Source organism: Eretmochelys imbricata, chromosome 19 (assembly GCF_965152235.1).
Source record: "Eretmochelys imbricata isolate rEreImb1 chromosome 19, rEreImb1.hap1, whole genome shotgun sequence".
Lineage (NCBI taxonomy): Eukaryota > Metazoa > Chordata > Testudines > Cheloniidae > Eretmochelys > Eretmochelys imbricata.
The window spans coordinates 2,762,363-2,782,438 of NC_135590.1; the positions used below are offsets into that span (position 1 = coordinate 2,762,363).

The 20,076-nt window shown below is 39.8% G+C and overlaps 1 protein-coding gene across 6 annotated transcripts in view; it reads right to left on the reverse strand.

Moving 5' to 3' along the window:
- Positions 1 to 20,076, reverse strand: part of THRAP3 (thyroid hormone receptor associated protein 3) — a 69,965-nt gene that overhangs the window by 1,855 nt on the left and 48,034 nt on the right. For all 6 annotated transcript variants that reach the window (XM_077838074.1, XM_077838069.1, XM_077838070.1 and 3 more), the window contains 8 exons: positions 15,621 to 16,526; positions 13,116 to 13,856; positions 9,893 to 10,065; positions 9,207 to 9,318; positions 7,615 to 7,699; positions 5,105 to 5,289; positions 1,978 to 2,170; positions 1,166 to 1,312 (listed from right to left, as the gene is read on the reverse strand). In XM_077838074.1, the coding sequence (XP_077694200.1) occupies positions 1,166 to 1,312; positions 1,978 to 2,170; positions 5,105 to 5,289; positions 7,615 to 7,699; positions 9,207 to 9,318; positions 9,893 to 10,065; positions 13,116 to 13,856; positions 15,621 to 16,526 (2,542 nt within the window). The remainder of the gene's footprint in view (positions 1 to 1,165; positions 1,313 to 1,977; positions 2,171 to 5,104; positions 5,290 to 7,614; positions 7,700 to 9,206; positions 9,319 to 9,892; positions 10,066 to 13,115; positions 13,857 to 15,620; positions 16,527 to 20,076) is intronic.

Below are 20,076 nucleotides of genomic sequence, written 5' to 3' on the forward strand. Positions count from 1 at the left end.
CTTAGCAGTTTTCTGGACCAGGAAGGACACTGGTGGCACCAACACACTCCAGACTCAGTGGGCCTGCAGCTGATTCTGTGCTTACAGCTAGGAAGTTATTTTATGGAGGATTTTACATGCAGTTATATTCGTCCCACCTAACTAACTCTTTTGAAAAAGCTTTGCACACATTTTCAGATGCTCTTTTGACCATGAATGTTATATTTACAATACATTTTTAAAAACTTTTGGGAACATTTTGCATAAGAGAAAGATGTTATTGGGACAGCTAATTTTGATTAGGTTTATGGACTGATTACATGACCCAGAATATTGTATCTAGGAGAGTGAAGTAGAGACCAACACAATATATAATAAAGATTATGTCTTCAACAGCAATCAGAAGACAGGGCAGAAGAAGGGACAGCAAGAGTGATTTAGGGCTAAGCCACATATGACCTTTATAATAACTCTGAAAAAAGATTAGAGGGATCTCAAATATCCAACAGAATGGGGGAGGAGGGGGGAGGGTTGGTGAAAATAAGCTATAAAGCTGATACTAACTCAAAAGTGAAGCCCTAAGAGAAATCCATGCAGGATTTTGCCAGACTAGCTGATAGAAAATGAAAGAATGCTACAGCCAGCAATAAAAGTGAATCGCATTAGCCAATCCCAGAAGAAGCAGGCACTGTAGAGAGTGTTGAGATGCACAGCTCAGTGGTTTGAGCATTGGTCTGCTGAACCCAGGGTTGTGAGTTCAATCCTTGAGGAGGCCATTTAGGGATCTGGGGCAAAAATAAGGGACGGTACTTGGTCCTGCTGTGAAGGCAGGGGACTGGACTTGATGACCTTTCAAGGTCCCTTCCAGTTCTATGAGATAGGTATATATCCACATTAAAGTTTCCATACTGCCCATGGAGGACATGTTCTTTTACTGGGCCCTCCAGATTTTGGTTAGTGGCAAACAGTTCTACAACGGTCAGAGCCGACTGCTCCCTAGATGTGAGTAAAGATTTCTAGAGGCCTCTTGTGGCGGACAGTGATTTGAGAACCCCAGAACTGGTATTTTAGATGGCTTGATGGTTGCTGGTTCTCTCTCCCCTGAAGACTACACGTAACCTGTAAAAAGCAGATAGAATGCACAGCAAGGCATGTTCATACATACCCTGGTTCTTCAGAAACATACCAGATAATACTTCTTGCTCTTGGGTGTGTATTCTGGGTCCCACTCCTCATCCCTGTTTCGCTTCTGGAAGTCATTGCCGCTGCTGTTGTTGTTGTTATTGTTTCCCGAAAAGGTACCTCTGCTCCACCCTCTGCCTCTTGCTCTGAACTGGAGTAGCAGCGAACAGAAGAGGAAAAGAAGAGGGGTAGAGAGAACAGGGCTTAGAGAAATGGCCTTAGGTCTTGTCTTTTCTGTAGCTCTAACTGTTCCCAAGAACACCTTTAGCCTAGCCACAAGAAGACTGTCAAACACCTATACTCTCATTACCTATTAATATTTTTGACCGTATCTGATCATATAGCTACCCCTGGAAATACACAGCTATCTATCGGTTTATATGCACGTGCAGGGAGTGCAAGGGAAGGCATTTCACACATACAATGTGCAAACACAGCAGGGCTATTTAATTAAAACATGAGCTATTTCTAAAGGAACCAGTGGAATTGCAGCCAGAAGAGTCATTAAAATGGCTTCATCGTAAGTTCTCTGACACAAGCTTGTCTTTACTCCTGTCAGTGCCGCTGAGCAAATACTGACAAACTAGAGCCTACTGGACTGGATACAGTCTCAAACATCATCAGCAAGACTGCCAATTTCAAGCTCCAGAATTTATGCTGGGTTGGTGATTGGGAGCCACCATAGAGTGTAGAATCACCACCAGACTAGTGTACTTCCAGTCACCTTTAAGATCACATTACCTGGTAAAAGCAGCAATTTGCACAAAGTCTTATGCAAAGGTTTTATACTCTTGTTTTTTTTAGGGGGTAACTTACGAAGGTCCCTCTAGCTCTTCCTCTCTCATTTGGGCCAGCAAACTCTTTTGTCCCAAGCCGGGACTTGTCAAACCCTGTGGTACTCTCCTCCCTCTCCTCGCTCTCCTCTGGGTAGTCCTCCCCTTTGTACGAACGAGAAGACTGTGAAGATGAAGAAGTGGACCTGGATCGCTCACGCACTCTCCTGTGTTTCCTGTACCAGGGATTGAGAGGGGGAAAGGGGAAGAGAAAATCACGAATGCAGTCACTAACTTGGTACGGTCCTGTCTCTGCTGTGAAGTCATGCTATCACTCCTCCGCCCTCCCTTATTATGTCCGTGCACAGCCAAAATCACAGTTAGTTAACGGCTCAGAATCAGCTACAGTGTGCAGCTCTGAGAGGTCACAGGACAGCTCCTTTCCCAGGATTCGTTCTTAAAACCATACACAAATTGTAAGGAGGCATCTGACCCTTTTCAGCTTACACTGTTTGTAATAAGGTAGCAAACTGAAGCCCAGCTGAGAACAGAGCCACATTGTGCTAGATGCTGTACAAACACAGACAGTACCTGCCCTAGAGATTACAGACAAAACAGATGAGACAGAGGAAGAGGAGATGGGAAGTGACTTCCTTAAGGTCACAAAGCAGGTCAGTAACAGAGCTGGGAACAGGACAACCCAGGTCTTCTGACCCCCAGAGTCCAGGGCCCTGTCCACCAGGCTGTGCTCTCTGATCACAGAGGTCTTTAAACCTATTGTACAGCTATGCAGCTGGGACTAATTTATTCCTCCTACTGGCCTCCTTTCTCCAGTAGGTATCTCGACCTGCATCATTACAGGAGAAAAAAATCCACTCAGTTGAAGAGGCTCTTTTTGTTAAGAGTTTCCAGTTATGACACACGTTTGTAAAAGAAATCCAGCTGCATTCTGTTACAGGAGAAATTTCAATTTAAGGTAACATCACTCCATGACATGACCAGATTTGCAAACTGTACCTTTATAGGAGGAAATAAAATGGTCAGCAATTGCATGGTAGAAGAACGTTAAAGAACAATTCCATGAGGCTGAGCTGTTGCTCTAAGCCCGATCCAGCAAAGCACTTAAGCGTGTGTTTAACTTGAAGCACGTGAATAGTCACAAACTTTAATGGGAAAACTCATAATTCATGGTAAACACAAGTTTTGATGGATCAGGGCCCAGCCTGCCAGTTCTGTCTGAATTTATGAATGTGCACTAAAAGGCTATTTCTTTGCCAACTTTGACAGACATGGTGTCATTCAAAAGCCAGCAGCTTATAGATAAGCAGTAAAGATATTTTATTTAAAAATTAAGTCATCCATTGGTCCAGTGAACTCAAACACACATCACAAGGTTTCTCCTGGGTTACAAATTAGTCACAATGCCAAGTGTGCATCAGTTAAAAGGAAAATGGAACCAACGGGAAAGTATTAAAATGAACCTAAGAGCAAATCAGCGGAGTCACCGCCAGCATCTCTCCATTCTGTGTGAAGCGAAGGCAGTAACCAAACAAAAAGGTAATTTGCTCATCCTGGCACAAGCAGCCACTTAGTTTGTTTCCCCTGATTATTCAACACGTACGATAGCTGCACTTCCCCTTTGTAGTTCTGCATCTAATCACAGAAGGCAAGCACAGCTCAGCTCTACTAGTTACAGCAGCAGGCATACTACTAGGGTTGTCAAGCAATTAATCGTGATTAATCGCGCTGTTAAACAATAGAATACCAATTATTTTGAATATTTTTGGATGTTTACTACATTTTAAAATATATTAATTTCAAACAACACAGAATACAAAGTTTTAATTTATTTTTGAATTAAAATATTTGTACTGTAAAAAAAGATAAGTACTGTAGTGCAATCTCTTTAACATGAAAGTCGAATTTACAAATGTAGAATTATGTACCAAAAAATCCTGCATTCAAAAATAAAACAATGTACAACTTAAGAGTCTACAAGTCTAATCAGTCCTACTTCTTGTTCAGCCAATCACTAAGACAAACAAGTTTGTTTACACTTGCAGGAGATAAGGCTGCCTGCTTCTCCTTTACAATGTCACCTGAAAGTGAGAACATTCACATGTCACTATTGTAACTGGCGTCACAAGATATTTACAGATGTTTTTGAGTGCAGTTATAGAATAAAAAACTACATTTGAAAATCGCACTTTCATGATAGATAGATTGCACTACAGTACTTGTATGAGATGAACTGAAAAATACTATTTATTTTGTTTATCATTTTTACAATGCAAATATTTTGTAATATAAAGTGAGCACTGTACACTTTGTATTCTGTGTTGTAATTGAAATAGATATATTTGAAAATGTAGAAAACATCCACAAATATTTAAAAAGAACAGAAGTACTTGCAGCACCTTACAGACTAACAGATTTATTAGAGCATAAGCTTTTGTGAGCTACAGCTCACTTCATCGGATGCATGCAGTGGAAAATATAGTCTGCAGTCAATCAGGAAGTAAGGGGGGGAAATGGGAACAGGGAATGGGGGTGGGGAAATTGGAATCGTGTTTTGCTAAGAAGGGGGAAAATGGGAACAGGGACACAGGTAAGGCTCTGTGGTGTCAGAGCTGGGAAGGGGGACACTAAGGAAGGAAACTGGAATCATGCTTGCCGGAAGTTCACCCCAATAAACATTGAATTGTTTGCACCTTTGGACTTCGGGTATTGTTGCTCTCTGTTCATGCGAGAAGGACCAGGGAAGCGAGTGGGTGAAGGAATAAGCCTCCTAACATCTTCCACTGTATTTTCCACTGAATGCATCCCATGAAGTGAGCTGTAGCTCACGAAAGCTTATGCTCAAATAAATTTGTTAGTCTCTAAGGTGCCACAGGTACTCCTTTTCTTTTTACGGATACAGACTAACACGGCTGCTACTCTGAAACAAATATTTAATACATTTCAATTGGTATTCTATTGTTTAACAGTGCTATTAATCGCAATTGATTTTTTAACTGCGATTCATTTTTTTTGTTAATCGTGTGAGTTAACTGCAATTAAATCAACAGCCCTACATACTACCAATTCCATAATGCAAGGTCTTGTTTCCAATTACAATAGAAGTGGCAGGGATCATGCAATAAAGAAGTGAAGATTAGCCTTCTACATACTTCTTTTTTGACCCTTTGTGACTTCTCTCTGGTTTCTCAGTTGATCTTTCCCTTGAATGGCTTGAATCTCTTGAGTCCACGGATTCTCTCGACTTCTCTCGTTTAAGATCTCTTTCTTTATGTTTTTTACGACGTTCGATATCAAGGCGCAGGTCAACTGGGTCGTCTTTATATTTCCCTTCAGTCTGCAAAAGCAAGGAATGGGTGAAAGTTTAACAGAAAGGTTTAGCAGCTTATCAAAGACTTCAGCACCATTACTTTGCTACTGTCTGCAGAGACTTCTGGAGGGCATGAGTTTATAAACCAACCATTCAAAAATGCAGAATGATTCACTACAAGAATATAAAATCTTCATTTGAAGTCTTCAGTTTTCCTACATATTGTATTATATATACACTTTTCCCCTTTAAAATATTATAAACATAGCTTGATAATACAGGGGTGGGGAGGAAAGGGGGGAGGAGAGAAGGGGAGAGAACATATCAGGAGACCAAAGACTAACTTAGGTTATGTATCACAGCCAGTGAAAATTGAGAACGTTAGTGGTTAACGGTCCTCTAATGGGAAGTCAAGTCCAACTGATTTTGTATAACTCAACTGGGGCACATATGCAACCCTAGCTCTTTATGTTTCTTGTGCCCCCAGGGGATTGCCACTGAATAACAGAATTCCTCTCACTCCTCAGAGGGACCAGACCCATCTCCCTAAATGTCAGATGAAATTTTAAAGTGCTAGATCTGAAGGCAGCACTGAAAGAGAGAGGGGCAATAGCTATTTGCCACTTGGAAGATGTGATGCTAACATCACGGTTCCTGAGTCAAGTGGTGGAGTTACACAGAGGCCAGAGAAAAGCAGCTGTTGAATTTATTCTGGGAACTATGAATATTCTCGGAATCTTGTTTTAATCGCTGTCAAATCGAAACCAAACATCCTTACTAGTAATGATCTTCACAATGAATGACACACCAGTTGCACTTTATTTCACAGAACCAGGGGACATTCTACAGAAGATTTTCCCCTCCATGTGTCTGTCTAGCAGGTCTATTAATGTAAGGTACATTATGAAGAGAAGACAAAATAGCCAATAACCAGAAAAGGTACAGTCGAGAATAGTACAGTCAATTGTATGCAGAAAAATCTTCAGCACTAGGCACAATCTTTTAAATTTAGTTAACCAGAGGAAATTTTCTGGGTGTGTAACATTTGTCTTAATATCATTTTCCAATTAAGAAATTCTCCTTTGAAAAAGGAAAATAGTTATTGGGTTAACTGAGCAGGCTCTAGAGTATTTGCACACAGTGCTATGCTTGGGAACTGCACGACTGGATTTGCAACATACACCAAATGATTAGATTTATCTTGAATTAAATAAAGAGAGAGATTAGTAATTCTCTAGCTATTAAATTTTTACTTACATGAATTTCTAAACACTTTTTTGTTTAAAAAAAGATTAATTTCAATTAGCAGCAGGAGTGGGAGCTGGTGCTTTGTTTGTATTGTTTGCTCTTCTGCTTTCCCCAGGCAAAGGGCTTTAACTGTTACTCAGAGCAAAAGTGCTCCCAACACGATGGCTGATAGGTAAGTGACAAAATCAGCAGCAGCAACCTTATGTAGCGCAGCAGACACCTATTTGCATTTGTGAGGGCACATCTGTTTCATGAAGGGCTGGAGAGCTGTTTGAAAACCATGTTTTTTATACACACTGCCAAGCTGGCGCTCAGAGATCAGGCCCATCAAATTCATCTCACCATCGTCCATGTCAAGCCACAAGTGTGTTTGGAAAAAATCAAAAACAAATATATGAAACAAGTAAGGTTTCAGCAGGACTGTTTAAATCTCTTCACTGTAAATATGTATGAAGTTGAACACACAAAGGTTAAAAACCCCAAAATATAACATTTTAGGTTAAACCATTTTTATGATTGCTTATAGACTGTACAATGGCTTAACATTGTTCTACTCATAATAGCTAATATACTGGATTCCCAGGGGCCTGGTCTATCAAAACAGGTGCTGAGTGTTAAAGCAACAGCAATCAACAGAAATGATACAGTAAAAGTGTTAGAACAAGATTTATTATCTGCTTAGTAATAGTGTATTTGGTTTAGATATGGATTTATTTTTACTTTCCTTTTTGACATGCATGTCTTTTGAAAACATGGTTGGAAATATCGCATGTATACAATTGATTTAATAATACTTACAAGCAGAAAAATATCACAAAAAGTCTCTTCTCTCATCATGGGCACTTGTTCCAAATATCCTCTCTTTTTTTCTCAAGCTCACCTCAATTGACTTTGGGGTCATTTACCATATTCTAACCACTTCACAAAGGTTGATGATACATTTTTAATAAAAATTAACCCTTTGTAGTTCATTTTTAGAATTATGCCCATCCTTAAAAGAAAAACACAAACTTAAGTAGAGAGTAATTTAAACAAAAACATCACTGTTAAGTTCATGCCCAATGCACTCATTTTGTTCAATTATTGATCAGATCAACAGTTCACCTTGTTGCCAGGCTCTCTGGAGCTCTTCATTTCCTCTTGAGTGAATCCATGTTTTCTGAAAGTACTGGGAGAAATATCTATCCTCCTAAAAATAAAGCAGAGAATGAAGCTATTACAGCCTTCCCATAAACAGTACTCCAAGATCTCCTAATCCTAATTCTATTTTAAAACAGGTAGTTTCTCCATTATAAATATACATTCTATACTGCTTTTTAAAGTAAAGTTGAGCAGGCAATTATACCCTGAAAGTGAAATGCTGTGCATACAGAGTAACACACAATCCTGATACTCAGACCATAACAGGTGCATTATGTTAATGAACTGACCATTAATGTGTTAAAAGTCCTCGTAATATGGTTTTCTTACCCATGACTGACTGGGCAGCTGATGAGCATGCGTTACTGTGCTGGCCCCCACAAATCACAGGTCTCTTGTACAATATTTCATTGCCTACTTCAATGGCAAAGCCCAATAGCTCCAAAGAAACAGTTATCTAGCAGATTGCAAATATGGTAAAGAGGTTATATTTATTTACAAAAAAGAGATCGGCAAATTTAAACTGGGTTTGGGCTGAAAATCTAGAGCGATACTTCTCTGTGTCTAGATAATAGCATGGATGATCACACAGCGCAAACAACAATCCTTAGGCAGAAACACAAGTAGGGGCTATTTTAAAAAGATAAATTCATATAATTTGGGAATAGCCATGTCATAGAGGCACCGTTGTCACTTACTTTTGTGGGTTTAAAATTGTGTGCGTGACAAGACCAAACAAGAACAAGAGGCCATTCAATAAAATGGAAAGAGACAAAATGTAAAGGTGAAAGGAATAAAAATTTGTGTGTGATGATTTTTTTTTTTTTTTAAAAGGACTAATCAACCTGTGGAATTCACTTCTTCAAACTAGGAGCCAGGAGCTAGCACGATTCAAAGGCAATTAGGCATTTCTGTGACATGAACATGCAATTACATTAGACATCATCAAAACAATTTGATAAGGGATATAAGCCTTCATGCTTCAGAGCTTTCAGCCATCCAACAAGGACTAAGGACAACCTTTTCTGAGTCAGATTATTCCATAGTTGTCCTTGTAGGGTTTTTTAAACCTTCCTCTCAATCAGCTGGGACTATCAGAGAATGGAAATCAAACTAGAGCAGGGTTTCTCAAACTTCATTGCACCGCAGCCCCCTTTTAACAACAAAAATTACGACAAGACCGGACCGATGCCTGAACCCTCACCCTGGGGGGTAACGAAACTTGAGGGCTTCAGCCCTGGGCGGTGGGGCTTGGACTTTGGCTTCAGCTCCAGGACCCAGCAAGTTTAATGACAGCCCTGGCGACGCCATTAAAATGGGATCATGACCCACTTTGGGGTCCTGACCCATAGTTTGAGAACCACTAAACTAGACAATTCACTGACCTGGCCCAAGACCCAGTATGGCAATTACTACGTTCTTAACTACATGACTGACAAGTTTTGTTTACTGTTGGCTCCTCTCTTGTATTTTTGATTTATGCCCCATAGTTAACTATTAATATTTTAAAAATACCCCTGGAGCTTTAGAAAAAACATTAAAACAATACCCCCCACCTGTGGATTTCAGGGCTCTTCTTGTTTTTAGCTTGATCTTGCTCCATTCCTCTCTTTAGGTATTTTGTAAAGCGTTCATTCAGTGTCATTCCTGAAGACCCAAAGTGATGCTCTGTCGGGGTTTTCAGTGAAGAAACATCACATAATTAATACAAGTCAGATTTTAGGAAAAGGCATGTGAACTCTAACACCATGTCTGCAATGGCTTCAGAAAGTAAAAATGTGTAGCCAGGTGACAAACGGATGAGAGTCAATGGCTCTAGCAAAAGTGGAGGCCACCCACTTGAAATCAGAAAATGGCACATGCCTGTGTCAGTGGTGAATTCTGCCTCAGTTGTGTTTAACAATGAACATATTTTTAAAACAAAAACTAAATTTATGCAAATCCATTAGACTACCCCAAATATCTGCAGATCCCACGCCAGTCTGCTGCAAGAGTGTTACTTTTTGCAGTTTTGAGGGTAGGCAAGACGGCCTCTCCCCTCTCCTCCTACAGCTAAATGCAAGAAGTTGGGGGAAAACATCCCACATGGTTACTATTTTACTCTATCACTTGTCCTGTTGGTCAGCAATTCTCTTGGGTAATTAACTAGCATGAATGGAACACCGTTCCAAGGAACGGATATAGTGGGGTGGAGAAGCAAAGGGTGAACTTTCAACCAAGAATGTGTGGACACTTGACTCACCTTTTACATGATGGACTATAGTCACTATGTGCTGAGCAAATAATTCAGAAGGACTTCGCTGAGACTGAGCTGACTGTATATGGTGGAAAATGGAGCGGAATTCCTGCTCTTTTTTGTTGCTGTGTACTAAGTCACGACATAGCTTCCGCTCCTGCGCCAATAAACCACTTGGACTAGAAAAGAACACATATTTTAAAAATATAACCATCATAAAACCACGCTAAACAGAAGCAGCTTTCAAACTGCAAGTTGACAACCTTCAAAGCAATAAACTGGACTTATTCCAGCTACTGCATTTCATATACTACTAGAAAGTCCTCTGTAATACAATTTTCAATGGTTCTGTGTTTGCCCCCTTATATGGCTTCTGAATTACAGGTTCCTCTTTTCTGCAAGGTTCATCACAAACTTCCCTATTTATAGCCAGATCTTGTTACAATATGCAGATGATGGGCTGTCTGATTCAGCCTTATATAGGAAGAGGTATATTTTACCTTCCCCCTCCCACCCCCAACATCTGGGGCTAGATTTTAATCTCAGAAGCAGTAGAGAGAACTGGATAGGACCAGGCCCAGAAGCTCATCTCAGCCATCATTTATCTGACGCCCAGGGGTGTTAAATATCCCAAAACCAGTGGAGGCAACCACAGAAGATGGAAGAAGGATCTTCAAAGCCCTGAAAAGGTTGGGTAAGACCTTAATATTGCCCTAGAATAAATCTAAGGAAAGCTGAATCTGTTAATAATAAATGTGCCTCACCACAATGGGCCATCAGACCCACACAGAGGATGAGAGAGTAGCATTAACAAAAGGTTGCTCAGAAACAGGAGAGCTAATTGTCCAGTATTGCTCAACCAGCATCCCAGTTCTTGTATGTAAGTCAAACCCTTCCCAGCACATCATGGATCCCACCCAGCCCTACATCCCTGGGGAAGAATAGCAGTCACCATCACCCTGCTGCAGCACAGAGAAGACTGATTTAAACAGAAGTGATTTAAAGCACCGAGCAGGAACTTTAAACTTTGATTTTAATCTTGTTTTACATTTGTACTTTAGTATAACCTTTCTTTAGGAAAATAACTCACCAATGAGAATGGACATTTAAAACATGTTGATCTACCATTAAATGTAGCCTTGACACTAAATTTGGTACCATTTGCGAACCAGGAGGATACACTGTATCTATACACATTTATTTAAGCAATTATATAGCATTACTTACTTTTGTTCAGATTCTTACATTATTACATTATAAAATGGTGACTGATGCATTTCTTACACACTAGATGCTAATTTTTTTACGTGTGATTTGTATCAAGCTGCATTCAGATGAAAACTGAAATTCAATTAAAAATGCAGAAAAACAGCATTTTAGAATTTTTTGATTAAATAAAGCTCCCTTAAATGTGCCAGATACATAAGAAAAAACTGACTGACTAAGCAAAGGAAGTCTGAATTGCAGTGAGTGAATGGACTGCTTATGGTCACAATGGGCCAGATTTTCAAAAGGTATCTAAAGATGCAGGTAAGTGTCTAGTGGGATTACAAAAGCATGGGAGTTAAGCACCTGACTCCCACTGAAGTTAATGAGAGTTAGGTACTGTGGGTGCTTAAATGCTTTTGTAAACCCAGTAGGCACCTACATATCTTTGAAACTCTGGCCCCATGTTCTTCACGTTCTTAGAACTAGTAGATCTTATTCTCTCCCACTCCGTTATTATTCATAGACAAGAAGAGGAAAACAAGCTTTCCTACTTTTTTGGCTCTTAATGGATTTTTCATCTTTGAATGAACTAGTCCAACAGAAGACAATCACCTCGCTACACCTGCTAGCTACACTGAATAATTAAAGTAAATGACCTCCTGAGGTCCCTTCCAACCCTGATATTCTATGAACTCATTAAAACTGAAGAGGCTCACTGATGCAGTATTTATTTACATTATTTTAACAGATTATGGTAAATCTAGGCCTTAACATAGGTTATCATAATTTCAAATTTAATTTTAAACTGATTTTTAAAAAGAAAAGTGTATTTAATATAAAGTCTGATTTTTTTTTTTAAAGTGAGGGTCTTTCATCCGCTTTGCTGCAGCAGAATATAATCCACAATCTCCACAGCACACATCCCATGTATAGAATTGCTTCAGTAAAAAGCAAATCCTGTGGCTCAGAAAAGACTGTTTTTTAAAGCACATCCAAACTGCATTATAATGCTGTAATGGTAATTCTGATCACTTATTGTTTGCATGTTCAAAGTCCCTAAAACCCATGTTGCATGTCCTCACATGTGACTCACATGCCATTAGCAGCCATCTTAGTTCCTTTCTCTTCATTCCTGCTGAGTTTTAGCACTCCCTCCAGTGTTCCACAGAGCAAACTGACATTTATTGACTAGTTTCAGAGTAGCAGCCGTGTTAGTCTGTATCCGCAAAAAGAAAAGGAGTACTTGTGGCACCTTAGAGACTAACAAATTTATTTGAGCATAACCATTGCATTTGAGCATAAACATTGCATCCGATGAAGTGAGCTGTAGCTCACGAAAGCTTATGCTCAAATAAATTTGTTAGTCTCTAAGGTGCCACAAATATTCCTTTTCTATTTATTGACTAGTAGCTCTTCCCTTTAGCAGAACTAACTTTATTGAGCATCCCCTAGTGGTCTCCTGAAGCACCAGAGCCTTACAGAAAATTTTAAGTAGCTTTTGGGGCTTCTAGGAGGATTTCACTAGCAATGTTACCATACATTGAGAAGAGAACAAAGTGCCTTGCAAACATACATTTTTTAAGCTGTAACGCTGACATTGCAACATTCTGAGTAGCTCTGGACAGTGGAGAGCAGAATTTGATTACTTTTGAACACGGAATGGTGTGGCTTGAATGAAGGACTGGGATCCAGAATCTCCCAAGTTCTAAACTAGTGTCTTTGCACTGACTTCCTGGGTAGCTCAGGGAAAGTCACTCAAACTTTAAGCTTCACTTTCTCCATCTGCAAAATGGGAATAACATGATTCACCTTCCACACAGGAGAGTCATATTGGTGTGTTAACATTTAGAGATTCATGTGCTCTCTGTGACAAATGACGTGTTGGTAGCTGATTGTACAATATTCTTTATTTAACCTGCCTATGTTTTAGAGAGATCCACAAGGGGTTGGGGGGTGGGGGAGAAGGGGAAATAGGCTAGTGAAGCCACTACCTAGATTTAACTTAAAGGCAAATCCTTACCGTGCAAGATCTTCATCAAAGGAATCCATTCGGACATTGACCTGGGCCTCCCGTGTAATGGAAAAGGAGGATTTGCCAGTGGCTAAACCATCTCCTCTGGTTCCTGGCTTCTCCCGACTCTCAGAGGCCTTTCTCAGAGGTGGTGATGTACTTTTTTCCTGACTTGCTTTGTAAGCAGTTACTCTAAAATTCTTTTCAGGAACAAACCCCCTGTGACCAGCTTCTGCTCTCTTGGATGCTAGCTTGTCTTCCTTTTTAGATCTTTCAGAATAGGGATCCTCCTCCATTTCCTCAGCTTTCCTTTGCTTCTCCTTTGCAGATGGTAAGAACACTATGCCTTCCCATTTACCTGGCCTATCCTCATCCTGAATTTTGCTGGAGGTTGCTACCACTTTAGACATGAATTTGGGCTCATCATCAAACTCCGAATCCTTTCGGCCCTTTGCCTTGTCTTTCTTATCCTGTTCATCCATCTCGTCTTTGCCATAATGACCTTCCTTGTGGAACTCTGCCATCTTCAGCTTCTCAAAGTCATCTCGAAACTTATAGCGTTTAGGAGACTGGCTACTGCGATAAGGCTTTTCAGGGTCAGTTTTGGAGGTGTACAGGTCTGATTTCATCTTTCCATCTCCTAAACCCAATTCAGAGAAGCCTCCCTTCTCTTTCATTTTTTCCTTTTCAACATTTGTTAGTTTCTGTTCCTTGTCTTTCCCATTCTCAGTCTTCTGTTCTTCCAAATACCTATTTAAAAAACAAACAAACAAACACACACATACACACACACACACACACACACATTTAAGCAATTCTCTTATTAAAGTATAGACAAGAGTCTAATTCCTAAAATTCAAAGCAAGCAAACAAGTCTTAAAAATTCCAAGACATAAAAACATAGAAGTCTCTCTCTGGTCCCTGATAAATAAGGTAAAATGTAAAGCTACCCAAATGTTTACTTTAGAAGACATGAATATGGTCTTAATATATTCAGCAAACGTGCTGGAAGATGGGTATGCAAAATGGATGATGTGAGGTTCAAGAGCAAAGTGGAACAGCAAAAAGCTCTTCTTGAGCAAATAAAAAGAGAACCAACTTACCTATATTTTCTAAGGAAAATATTAAGGTCTTACCCAATCTGTTTAGTCACTTACAAACCTGGTTCAGAAGAATTAACACATCAAAACTTTCAACTTGGACTGTTCTGCTTTAAACAACACACTGGAAATAAATGCCTCAAAAGCTACGTCACATTTTGGATGCAAGTTTCCTAGGAAAGCTAAACATTTCATATACTGTAAACACAAATAAAAGCAAAAATAAAAAGGTTAATGGGAAAAAGATTTCTTCTCTTGGGAGGACAGACAGGCACTTTATTCTAGAACTGGGAATGACAATCCCCCAAACCAATTTAAAGTTTAACACATGCTGGTGAAAGATTATCAGCACATATTTCAATGCGATAGTGGTGGGTTAAGTCTAAAGCACCTCACACTATTTTAAAAGTCAAGAGTGGAGCAAGACCTAGTTCTGCTATCATCATCATCATCATCAGAGGTCTTTGATAATTAATAGAACTTGCTCCAAATAATCTTAAATTAACAGAGAGAAATGAAAATGATTAACGAGCATTTGAGAACACAATAGTACCTTTCGAGTGAGGAGGTCCTTTAAAATGAAAAAAATTAGAGGGACACTTGCCAGGGGCTTTGGGCTGCTGACTGGACCATATCAGAAAGACACTCCTATACTGAAGATCTTTTTTTTCCTGATTCCAATCATACATAAAATGTATCCCAATGCATGTGCACCCTGGCTCTCACCGTGTTTGTATTGGTTTGTTTCTATTAGGATACACCGTTAGTTGTGTGTTTAAGTTTTTTAAACAAAATTTTTCCCTTTGCAAACCTATAACATTTGCTGGAGTCCAAGAGCCACAAGCCTACTCACTCTGGGATAGATTTCAAGAGGGAATCAGTATTTTGTCTGTTAAATTTGACAGTGCCCAAAAACAAGCAAACAAGCCTTCTGCAAGTGAAGGTTTCAGTTGCATCAGCACCTCTTCCCCCAAAATCAGCAAGTCTGGCATCAGCAGCACCAACCGAATTTTTGATGCTCCAACATCGATTTAAAATTGAGAAATGCCCCAAAATAAGTAATTAACCATATGTGAGCTAGGGAATATACAACCTCAAATATATATGTTATATGTAGTGATTCAGGAATGTGACAATTTTTAGACTAATAAAAAAAATCAAATTTCTGGAAAGCTCCTTGAGCACTTTAAAAATTTATAAAAACCTTCAAGTTTAAAAGGGAATTCTGAGGTATCTATGTCATCTTTACAACACTAACAAAGTTATGATGTTAAGAAAACAAAACTAGAGAACTACTTCCTATAATGCAGAATCAGGCCTACGACTCAATGAGAGTTACACACACCTCCTCAATTCCCCCACCCCAGAGTACCCGGCACGTGAATTGAACACAAAGGAAAAATGCACAACTTGCCTCTTTGAGAAGGCTGCCCCACCAGGAGTTGCTGCTTCCTCCTTCTGCGAGGCACCATAAATTGAACCGATTGTCGTGGGACTTTTACACACAGGACTCTTCCTCGTTGGGCTCAATCCTGATGAACCATGGTCAAACGGACCCTGATGTGAGCCTGTCTGAAATGAGGCACTGCTTTGTAAAACAGACCCCAGCTGTGAGGGGTTTGACAGTGGAGGACTGGGCTTCTGCAATGGACTTGGCCGAGGAGAACGGCGCCTCACCACAACAGACTGGAGAGGGCTTTTTAGCGCAGGACTGCGCTCTCTTGGGCTAAGCTCAGGCACGGCAGATGCTCTTGACACTGAACTTGTGCTGTAAGTGCTCATGTCTTGCCATGGCTTTGACCCCTCAGACACCTTGACATCTTGAGCAGCTCCTCCCGAAAACAGCGGATCCTTCGAATCATCACCTTGATTATCTCCTGCAGCCTGTGATGCCCGGGTGTCCTTGGAAGAGGATTTTTTTTCCTTTATGGACCTACGCTTAGAAGACTCAACTCGGCTGTGGTTCGAGGAAGACCGGGAAGATGAAGACCTCCTTGACCTATCAGAAGATGACTTATCAGAGTTTCTAGAATGGCTTCTTGATCTTGGTGATGGAGACCTTCTCTTCGGTGATCGAGAGCGGGAACGCCCCCTACGAGGGCTGTAGGCTTGGCGATAATTTTGCCAATTTGACCTGTAATTTCCATAGCCTCCTCGGTTATACTGGCCCCATGGATAAAATCCTCGGTTCCGTCCACGGAAATAATATGGTCTCCTATACCCTCTGTTATGACCTCTGAAATCCCGACTCTGATACACTCTTGGGTGGTTCCTTTCTCTGTTGTGAGACGGAGAATATGATCTTGAACGGGACCTAGAACTAAAAAAGAAAACAGTATTTGGAAACCTCTCTCTCTCAGTGCAGCCTTCTGTTTGAAAAAGAGTTTTAAATGTTATTTTACTGGTTTTATGTAGGGGTCACAGTCCCTTAAGTGATTTTTCCTTTGCTCATGCGAACACTATACCTTTTCTCCCAGTGAACACTGTTGCCCCATCCACACACAATCCCTGGCAGTAATTTCACGACATCTGAACTACAGCTGGACAGGAAATCAACTTCCTTAGAATCACGGCTGAGACCATGATAGGGATACATTTGTTCTGACTATCCTCGGACTAACGTGGCTGGTACCCACCTTCAGAAATCCAAGTGGCAATCTCAAATGTCCAGTCTTCACAGTTCAAAGAGTGCCAAGGCTATCTCTAATCCTTGGTCTCCGGCAGGGCGGGAATGCATTTCTACCCCATAAGGCCAGCGCTGTCTCTTGTAACAGACTGAACTCTCCCTTCTTTGCAGCCCCTAAATATCTCATATGCTTTTAATTTAAACAGGATTTCAAAAAGAAAACCCTTTCCTTGCCAGAGAAATTAAATGAACTTCAACACTTGTAAGTGAAAACGGTAGCACTGAAGAGAAAAACCAAGGACTGACTTCTCTATATTTCTAATCTCAAACCATACATGAATTGCTGTTGTTATTAATCTTGATCTCCATCAAGTAAAATAAAGACAGAGCATCAAGAAAAGATTGCCGAAGGCATTTAACGTATCCGTAGCCTGATGCCACATGATGGCACTGTTTATCAACACACATCAGCTTGCTTTTCAAGGGGTAGATATAAGCATGCAGGTTATGAATGGAAGAAGGAAGAGAACGGAATTTAGGACTAAATGGGAGCGTTCATATCTGGGGTTACAGATTTAAAGAACACAACATTTCAGGGGATATGTAAGTGCTGATCAGAGGTGGAGAAATAAAAGGTGTTTTTCCAATATAATTGGATTCCCCTTAGTTTTATCAAGTATTTAAAAACCTGCAGTAGTTGCAGTTTTAAAAGTAGTATCATGGCTCAGGATTAATCAGGTTAATGTACTTTATGAATATTGGACAACTGCTAAGTTGTACTGACAGGGAAGGGTATTAGCAACTATGTTCTCGTAAAATATGAAGAAAACTCCAACACTACACAGGGTTAAAAATCCCTGCAGCAAATCTCACTCACGGCTTATGATGATGGATATTTACTGCAAACATTAAAACACTTTTCTTACTGTATTAATAAAGTTCCAGTTATCTAAAGAGTTGACTAACTCTGGCAGTAACAGTATTTAGGTATCTTATCCTGATGGGCATTAGCTTCTACATCTCTTTCCCCAAAATATTAGTAAACTGTACATAACACTTTGCCACTGAAGTTTCTAAAGCTTAAAGTCAATTCTCACTTTTTAATTGGGTTAAAATGAGGTTCTCTTTTGTCCAATTATCAAATACACTAATGTTTAACAGCCAATGGCTTATGTTACAGCTGTAGTAACATCTGGTGTAAATCTGTGTCAATATAAATTGCTTCATCATCTCCTGATAGAATTTGTCCTCCTTTATTCAAAACAAGAAAACAGTGCAACTTACCTTAGATACTTTCTCATTCGAAAACAGTTATCAACACAAGAAAGAAGGAAAGATACATGCAGAGGCAGGCAGTGAAAATGAACGGATTAAGAGCAGTTCTCCGAAAGCACTAAGCAGAATTCACATGCTCCCGTCCCCAGGCGCCTACTGCATTTGTTACCAATTACTAGTGAGGGACCTGTTGCATGCTGCTTCCAAAATCCATTGTGTCATTTTATTGAGGCATAGAACATGAAAATCTCACTCCAAAATCTGCAGAGACTGTTCACAAGAAATTATTTAAAAAGGATGCAGTATGCAAAATACAATATACATGTGCCAGAAGTGATAATTATTTTGGACTGCATGGCTAGCCAGTTAATTTAATATACATTGTTCTCAAGTTCTGGCCATTCCACTCTTTTTACAACGGTCAAAAATGAAAAGAAACAGCAACATACTTGACCCTACAAACAAAAGTTAAGTACACAAGACTAACCGGAAGCAAACATGCAGAAAGAGCACAGAATACAAGTCAAAAAACCAAGGGACATGGAAAGCAAAATGATGTCCCCAATTTTTTTTTTTCTGAAACAGATTAATTTTCTAGTCTCTTCTCCCTAAGATATTGCACTACACCTACCTCAGTGAGTATGTGAAAGCCTTGCAAGAAGATGACTTGTCTATATTAACCCTCTCCATTCCAATTCTCTTAACAATTTATTACCACCACCCAAGTTGTTTCAGCAGCAACACAAGACAAGAGAGATTTGCCCTGTTCAATTTAATGCATCTGGATTTCCATTTATCATAGTTTCTTCAATGTTGGCCAGATCCTCCAAAGCTATACTGCACCCTTTCTAATTCTTCAGCTTCCCTGAAAAAGAACTCAGTTCCACCTGGGTCTCCATCTCTGCTTTGGTTTTGTCCTGGCCTTCTCCTCTTTCTGATTGTATTTTTATTATGTTTCTGTATCTTAAAAAATCCCTTTTAATAATTAACAGTTGCATATGTTTACAAGCCTAGCAATGTTCAGAATCTTAACAATGCATTTAAGATTCAAGAAAAAGCAGACGAACATCATAACATATATCCCAACTGGTATAGAGGGTTTTTTGTTTTGTTTTTTTAAGTGAAGATCATTACCAAATGGTGGTGGCCTTGCAAGATATAAAAAGCCTTAACTAGTCATGTAGGATACTGGGTGATAGAAATCCATGCTTTCTTTTTATTTAGTCTTAAATTGGTCCAGTCAGAAGTAATTCAGAGATGCAGCAACTATCATGCACACTGAGGATTTCTCACCATAGAGCTCAGCAGTGAGATTAACTAATTTACATGATCTGCCCATAGTTACCATTGCAGAATTCAGTTATTGATTCCCCTCATGCTAGAACACCCCCCCCCCACCCCTTTCCCATCAGAGGCTTAGACTGACATTCTGGAAGAGACCCTCCTGAACTCAACTCTAAGAAATGCATGACTTTTCCTAAAGACCTTTTTGAAAGCGGTTATCAATAAAGTTGGGGGCGGGGGGATAGAGAGAGAGAAGAGAACAGAGAAGCTAACAAATGAAAAGAAGGAGCACATTTCGCTGTGGAATCTCTCAGCTGTCTTTCCCATTTGTCAGTTCTGACAAGAAATGATGCCAAAAATGTCAACACTCTCTGATTTCAGGCCCTTAAATCATTAAAGTGAATAATTTACAAAAAAATTGATCAAGAACAACTTAGGTCTGTTAAGAGGTTTAAAATGAAGCCGTAAGAACAGATGTTATCTACTGCATAACAAAATAAAATTTATTCTTTCCTCCATTTAATCTGGGTCAACATTCCTTCACTAACAGCACAGTGTTCCGAGGAACATCATCTACATATATCAGAAACAGACGGGAATGTTACATAAAAATGATCAGCGATTACTAAAGAGTGCAGAACAATGCAAGACACGCCTGTTGTAGGACACACTATCAATAGCATAT